We start from the raw sequence: 8,060 nt of genomic DNA, 5'->3' as shown, positions 1-8,060 counted from the left end.
ATGTACCCTGTATTGATTTATTAAAAAATGTGTTAAATAAATATTTGCTGGTGAACAGCCTAATACTAGAACAAAAAAACAAAAAGTAGGGGAGAGCCATACGTTTTCAATTAAATTAGTCCCTATTGGGGGAAATGGAACAGAGATAAAAAGTAATATAATTCAGCATATATTTCAGGACTTGTTTTATCTGAAATAAGAGCTTCTCTTGGGTAACATGTAGCCCTGCGGCTTTAAGGGAATGGGCGGGGCCTCCATATAATGGGAGGGGTTGAGTCGCTGTCTGGATGTGAGGTGGCCCAGCGTCCCACTGGCAGAGTGGCAGACAGCGTGATAATAAAGGATAGAAGTGAAGGTAAGCTGCTGCACACTTCTGCTTTCTCCGTGTTATTATTAGGCCTCTGATGCACAGAGGAGGCGTCGCACATCCATTGTCAGTCACCTAGAGTTAGAAATAATGGTGCGGTTGTAAAAATGGGAGCGAGTCAATGAACCTGTTGATGAATAATAATCTCAACATGTTAATCTGAAGTGATGCACAGGACGAAGATGTTATTATATGGCTGAGATTATACTCTTAATTCATGCATATAGTCTTTTTTCATACTGTAAATGCAAAACGTTTTTGTGTGGCTTTTCATTCGTTGCGTCGAGTTGAGAGTAGGCTAATATACATTTTTCATTGCCAATTATAATATAAGCATAACAATTTAGATTGAATTTCCATCAGTTTCCTATTATTTCTTATTAGTCTGTATGTCTTCTTTTGTTTAATAATTTCAGACTGCGTTAAAGTTGCGTAAACATTTTTAGGAACTCATCAGTGGCCTGTTGCACAAATCCGGTTTCCGTTTCTACCCAGGTAAATTCAAGATTAGTTTGAGCAAACTCTGGTGTTTCGGGATTATGAAGGTGGACTGGTTTTTAGCGGGGTTCATCTCTATGGTAACTTATGCTTCACGGCTAACCTGCTCCGGAGCAGGTTTTATTCTGAGTTAGATCGCAAACCCAAACTCGACCAATCAGCTGTGAGTAAAGTGACATGTATCTGATGCAATAAAGCCACTCCCCCTGTATCTCTCGCTCCAAATTAAATCAGTTTATAGTAAAAACATTTTAGAGACAACATTACTCAACATTTGCAGTTAATTATTCATTATATTTATATTAAATAAATTAAAATTATGAATAATTCATGACATATTCATATAATTAGGCCTATTATATTAATTGACAATATTAAACTTTGCTTTTAAATTAAAATAAATATAATACATGCATAATATATAAAGCTTTTAAACAGATTAAGTTTACATGTATTCTTTTGAGCTCTTTGTGAAACTATATTAATTATTTGGTCTATTTGTTTGATTCACATACATTGATATAGTCAGATATTTTCTTTCAGCTGCCTTCTCAAACTTTCACTGCATCAGTGTTTATTCCTACTTTGTAAATGCGTTTAATTTCATATTTTTCATAACGATCTCTTAATCTTCGGAAGAGACATGAATTGCGTGGCTCTCTCGCGAGAAGTGAATCAAACTGACGTTCTCCTTGTTCCGTGTGTTTGCCTGTTTGCCGCACGTGTCACACTTTCAGGTGCACGCGCTTTGCAAACTCTGGATTAAACCTGAGTTGACAGAGAAAGTTTATACCGAGCGTTGTGCAACAGTTGATCCTGATCTAAACCAGGTTGGATTTATCTGGATTTGTCAACTCCAAACCTACTCTGAAACTCAGAGTTTGTTCAACTAGCTTCATGCAACAGGCCACAGGTGTCCTGAGAAATGACATCTGTTTTTTGCGACCACCCTATCCCAACTCCTAAAATCCAATCCTTTGTTCTATACACTTACCCTCTCAGTTTTAATGGCCATCAGATCACTGTTAACAAGAAATATTCTTCCAGGAAAGTAACATGTCCTACATACCATCTTAAAGGCTTAGTTCACCTAAAATAAAAATAAAATAAAAAATTACTGTTGTCATTCTAAACCTGTGTGACTTAACTTTCTTTGGCATAACATAATAGAGGATGAGCAGTGAACGTTGACTTCCATTGTATGTATATAAGAAAAAAACATATATATATTTATGCATTTTTGGCAGATACTTTTATTCAAAGTGACTTTGCATTCAAGGTATAGATTTTATCAGTTCTTGCTTTACCTGTGAATTGAACCCAAAACCTTGTCATTGCTAGAATTTTTAAAAAATATCATCTCCGTTTCATTTTTGGGTGATTCAGAACTCATTTTATCATTCTAAAACACCAGTTGTATGTTTCAGCCAATGAAAACCATGGCAGCACCATTCAGATCACTTGTGGATGATTATCCGAGATACCTCAAATCGTTCGAGCTCTTTCTGGAGCGCTCATCAGAGCACCAGTGCATGCAGGACTTCATTCATAATATACTACCAGACATACTGGCAAGGTGCTTTATCGTTCTTGATAAATATCATATTTTATTAATTTAGCCTGTCCTAGCTTTGTAATACAGAATGTGCCAGCAGATTTAACAATGACAAGATATAATAATAATATTATCTTGCCCTTATTATATTCTCTCTCACTCTCTCTGCAGCATTGGAGGAGGAAGACCCATTTTCAATGTACTAGGAGTAGGGAGTGGAGCGGGTATACTTTTAATAACAACTGAATTATTAACATTCTGTTTATATCATCATTTCATATAGGCTATCAGATTTGAATACAGAGTTCTCAGTCATCCATATTCATCTCATTTCTAGGTGAGATTGATCTAGAGATGCTCACTCAGCTTCACCTGAAACATCCACATGTCAAAGTCAACAATGAAGTGGTGGAACCAAGCATTGACATGCTGCACAAGTATAAAGGTACCAATCATTTTATTGATGCTCATTTAAGATAATCATGTTATGACTTTTACTAACTCTACCAATAAATGGCTATTTGTGCTCTCTTTCTTTCTTTTATTCTTTCTGTTTAGTTCGGGTGTCAACCACTCCAGGTCTTGATCACATTAACTTTGCATGGAATAAGATGACAGCGTCTGAGTTTGAAAAACACTGGCAAGAGAAAAACCCTGGGAAAAAGATGGACTTCATTCACATGATACAGGTTTTGACTTTTTCATTCATTTTATCGACTTTATTTAAAGTTGTATTATTAAGGTCTGTGTATCAAACATGTTTTTTTTTAATGTTTGTAGAATATTAATATCAACCTGTTTAACAGATGCTGTACTATGTCAAAGATCCAGAGGCCACTGTCTCATTTTTTCGGAGTCTGCTAAAGAAAGATGGGAAACTCTTGATCATTCTGGTGTCAGGTACAGTTAGGGTTGGGAATCAAAAATCGATTCCAATTCTAGAAATGGATACTTAAGTTCAGGTATCGTATACTTTTTATAAAATTTAGATTCCGCTTATGAATTCCTGTGTGCACATTTTAATGTGGGTTTAAACCATTCAAGCGCAAGACGACGTGAAAAGAGAACTTAATTTGACACTCGGCATTGTTTTCTCTGCTGCACACACATCCTGAGCGCGCGCACAAAAAGCCACCTCTCATACTGTATAGTGTGCGAATACTGAATTTAGTTCTCTATTTTGCATCTTGCGCTTGAATGGAAAAATACACACAAAATTATGTCAAAATATCCTCATAAACACAGTCGTGTATGTCTTTATAAATGTAAACAGTGAGAAAGAAAACGCATGTGTAACAGTATATTGGATCTGTGCATTAGGACTTAAAGGATTAGTCCACTTTCAAATAAAAATTTCCTGATAATTTACTCACCCCCATGTCATCCAAGATGTCCATGTCCTTCTTTCTTCAGTCGAAAAGAAATTAAGGTTTTTGATGAAAACATTCCAGGATTATTCTCCTTATAGTGGACTTCAATGGACTGCAAACGGTTCAAGGTCAAAATTAGTTTTAGTGCAGCTTCAAAGGGCTTTAAACGATACCAGATGAGGAATAAGGGTCTTATCTAGCGAAACAATCGGTCATTTTCTTATAAAAAGTACAAATGTATATGCTTTATAAACACAAATGATCGCCTTGCAAGTGCTTCGCTATTCCGCCTTCCTTATTCTTCATAAAGCTTATGCTGTATGTCCTATGCCTTCCCTATTCTGCTTACAGAAACAACGGAACTGGCACCGCGTTTGTTTCGTAAGTTGAATAGGGAACGCGTAGGACATACAGTAGATGCTCTGAGATCAAAATTTTGCTTTGGCTCACAGGCTTAACTCAATTATGCTTAGATTCAGAAAAAAATGGAGTGTAAAAACTGAAATTAAATCCATCAAAAACCTAAGTTCAATCAAAAACCATTGTTTGTGTATGTACTGGGTTTCAAATTTGTAGGGCAGTGGGGTCTAAAAGTCTGAAAACACAAGTGAAAATGTTTCTGGATTTTTCCTGTTTTTTCTTTCTTTCTGTTCTGCTACGGAAAAAATTACCTTAGTTTTGCTTTTGCTCTTTATAGGTGAGAGTGGATGGGGCAAATTATGGGCGACCTTTAAAGAACAGCTCTGTAACACTGAGATCAGCCAGTGTGTCACTACAGGAGATATAAAGACCTTCTTCGATTCTGAGGGCATCCCCTACCATAACTATGAGCTTGTGTCCCAGATGGACATCACAGAGTGCTTCACTGAGGGAGACCCGGAGGGAGAACTACTGCTGGATTTCCTTACCGAGGTGATAGAGTTCAGTAAGAATGCTCCTGAAGACCTCAAGAAAGGAGTGCTGGGCTTACTAAGACATCCTGACTGCAGTAAAGAGGTGGACGGCAGGATCATATTCAACAACAACCTGGGAGTATTAGTGGTTGAGCCATAGATCAGGGATGGGCAACTGTCCTGCAGAGTTTAGCTCCATTCCTGATAAAAACTCACTTGCCTATAGCTTTCTACTAATCCTGAAGACCTTGATTAGCTGGTTCAGGTGTGTTTGATTAGGGTTGGAGCTAAACTCTGCTGGGCAGTGGCCCTCCAGGACTGAAGTTGCCCATCCCTGCCGTAGATATAATGCAGTAGCTTTATATCTCAACTCCACAAGACCTTTGCAGTTAATATTGAGTCTAATACAGTGGGTCTGAACCTTTTGGACTCCAAGGCCCATTATTGTCCACAACAATATTGAAAGGCCCCAAGACTTTTCCAGTTATTCATGATTTACTGGATATGGATTAAGGATAAGGATTTTTAATCACAATTTTTACCTAATAAAATATTTTAGAGTTTAGCATAACTAGAAAAATGTTTAATCATTAAAAATGCCTATGAAGTTGTAAGATTTTTTTTAATATACATTTTTCCAGGTATAGAAATCACACTTTTAAAATGAGTCTACCTCATATATACGTATGTGTATTTTAACATTTTAGAAATGATCTGTTTCTGTACTGTTTTCAACAGATAATGAGAAAATTAACATTTGCATATATTTTTAAATGATTCTTTTAATAAGCCTTAAACTACTGTCTCCTCATTCAAGGCACCTGCTGTTCTAAAGCATGTTGTAATATTGTATAAATGATATTGTTATCGGTGAACAAACGGGAAAAGGGAAACCATAGAGAACAATGCCTGCATCAACCATAGAGAAACAAGTTTAGCCTGTATCAACATCAAACAAAGCTTCTTAAATGAAGGCCCATGTATTGTAGGTGACGGTTCATATTCGTAAAGAGACCTTGTATGAGCAACTCTGTACATGCTTTGTGAAATTTTCTTGAGCAGCAAAGTACAACCTTTGTATATTGACTTAGTAACTCATTGGGTCAAAGAGTTTATGATTTTACTCGACAACAGTCTTTGATAAAAGAGATGAGATTGCATTGTTTGGTGACTAGTAAGGTTGTTGTGACCGTATACCTCATTTAGGTTTGGAGGACCGTTTAACGCATAACCAGACAGGACAAAGGTTGTATAAATCTGTTTCAACGTTAAAGATATGTGTACTTGAAACTGCTACTGCAAGTATGTTTTATTTGTTTACTGCCTGCAATGGGCCTGCCTTCCCTTTGTGTTTGCTTACAGTATTATTGTAAAGTAAACTTGAATAATGTAGTGTCTGCCAACATTTCAGTATTTCTGTCCTACATGACCACAAAACCTCACATTAAACTGACGTGAATAACTTTTGAACCATATACTGTACCAAAAATCCTTTTAAAAACATCACTGCACATTGAGTCATTTGTCTCTGATGAAATTCAGCCATGCTGTAAAACAAAGGTAGAGTATAAGTTAAGACAAGTCTTGAAAATGTCAGGATCAGACACTACAGCGTTGAATATGGAGGACATTGAGAAAGAGAGAGAGGTCTTTTATGACTGCAGAAACGACAGAATTAAACCAGCTAACACCCTTATCAGACATTAATCACATTGTTACTTTCTTAAGTTGCTTTATTTAATCATTTTTTCGTTCATTTAGAAAATAATGAATGGTAAATTTATTTAAATAAAAAAAATTGTCAAACCTCTTACCACCATGTAAAATCTATATCCAAATGTGGCATTTTTCTACCTTTAATGGCGGTAAAAGGTGCGTTTCCGCCAACTACTGGACTGATCTGGAGGCGCACAGGATGGCAATGGCAGCTGCTACGATTTCACTTTTAAATCGCGTAAATATTGTAACTTATTGGTATTCACCTAAAACTACCAGAGTACTTGGAAAATGAGCGAGCCACATGTACTTTTTGTGTGTTCTTCGGAAGAAAAAAGCTACGGGTCTGGAACGACATGATGGTGAGTAATTTGTTTTGTTTTTTTGGTGGTGGTGTTTTTGCTAGGATTAAAGTGTATTTTAACAAAAATGTACATACATGAATCCATTCAAATTGGTATGTCAAGTTAATTTATTAGGTTTCTCTGACATTTCTAAGTAATGCAATGTAGCCTTACTGCAGCATCAATTATTGCATGTAGTTTTGGTAGTTTCTGGTTTGCCCTTCTCTGAACAGGACTGCAGAAAGAAAACACTTTGCATTTTAATTGACTGGACTGTCATCTTTGGTACACAGTGGAACAATACAATATATAATGTCTCCATCTACTGGCAAGTTTGTAATATAAGTATCATATAAGCAATTGTAATATATGCAACTTGGTGATTTTATAATCACGTAAATATTGTAACTTATTGGTATTCACCTAAAACTACCAGAGTACTTGGAAAATGAGCGAGCAACAGGGACTTTTTGTGTGTTCTGCGGAAGAAAAAAGCCGTACGGGCCTGGAACAACACGATGGTGAGTATTTGACTGTTTTTTTGGTGGTGTTGTTTTTGCCAGGATTAAAGTGTATTTTAACAAAAATGTACATACATGAATCCATTCAAATTGGTATGTTAAGTTAATTTATTAGGCGCCTTTTAAAGGTGCTATATAAAATAAAGTTTATTATTATTATTTATTATTATAAGGGAAATCTATATAAAGTCCATTCTGAAGTGCAAATTACAGTACCTACAATCTCCACCAAGGCCTCCTTAGTGTAACTAAAGGATCTCACCTTACCAAATTGCCATAGATGAATAATGTACTCTTGTGCATTCAGTAGCACTTACAAAACATGTTTATCTACATACAACTGAAAATCATTAAAGTGGGCATGAAACAAACTATGATAGTCTTTTCTTCCTTATTGTGGCATATATCTGAGTGAAACAGCTTCTCAAACAAGAAAAAAATGTCAGACAGGACTTGATTTTGTTCATCGGGAATTGATTGAATGGTTGTGGTTTGCTATTGCTGTGATCTCTTGACAGGTTGTCCTGCCCTCGTGCCAGTAAACACATCATCAGAGAAGAGAAGAGATGCTGTTTTAATTAAAGATTATGGGGGCACATGAATTACAAAAAATCAGAATTGTCAATTTTGATTTAATTTATGGTGACTTAAAAAATTATATACAGTAGTTGTGCATTATGATACATCATACAACATGCAGCCTGAACGAATGTTTACATTTCTTTTCATGCATTTGTTAAATTGACTAATAGATGTTGCTTTGTATAACAGGAAATAGACATTTAGTGGAAAACTG

The 8,060-nt window shown here is 36.0% G+C and overlaps 1 protein-coding gene across 3 annotated transcripts; it reads left to right on the top strand.

Moving 5' to 3' along the window:
- Positions 1-212: 212 nt before the first annotated feature.
- On the top strand, positions 213-6,158 carry hnmt (histamine N-methyltransferase). 3 transcript variants are annotated; one of them, XM_051905129.1, is made up of 7 exons: positions 213-355; positions 2,293-2,441; positions 2,592-2,644; positions 2,758-2,865; positions 2,979-3,109; positions 3,227-3,320; positions 4,488-6,158. In XM_051905129.1, the coding sequence occupies exons 2-7, from the start codon at positions 2,296-2,298 to the stop codon at positions 4,841-4,843; spliced, it is 888 nt and encodes a 295-aa protein (XP_051761089.1). In that variant the 5' UTR covers positions 213-355; positions 2,293-2,295; the 3' UTR covers positions 4,844-6,158. The 3 variants fall into 3 exon arrangements, with proteins under 3 accessions (XP_051761089.1, XP_051761088.1, XP_051761090.1); XM_051905128.1 differs by having other exon boundaries at positions 284-355; positions 2,280-2,441; XM_051905130.1 differs by lacking the exons at positions 2,293-2,441; positions 2,592-2,644 and having other exon boundaries at positions 302-355; positions 2,704-2,865.
- Positions 6,159-8,060: the final 1,902 nt, after the last annotated feature.

This window comes from Ctenopharyngodon idella, chromosome 9, assembly GCF_019924925.1.
Source record: "Ctenopharyngodon idella isolate HZGC_01 chromosome 9, HZGC01, whole genome shotgun sequence".
Lineage (NCBI taxonomy): Eukaryota > Metazoa > Chordata > Actinopteri > Cypriniformes > Xenocyprididae > Ctenopharyngodon > Ctenopharyngodon idella.
Note: the sequence above shows the minus strand (reverse complement) of the source record. Positions and strands in the feature narration are given on the sequence as shown.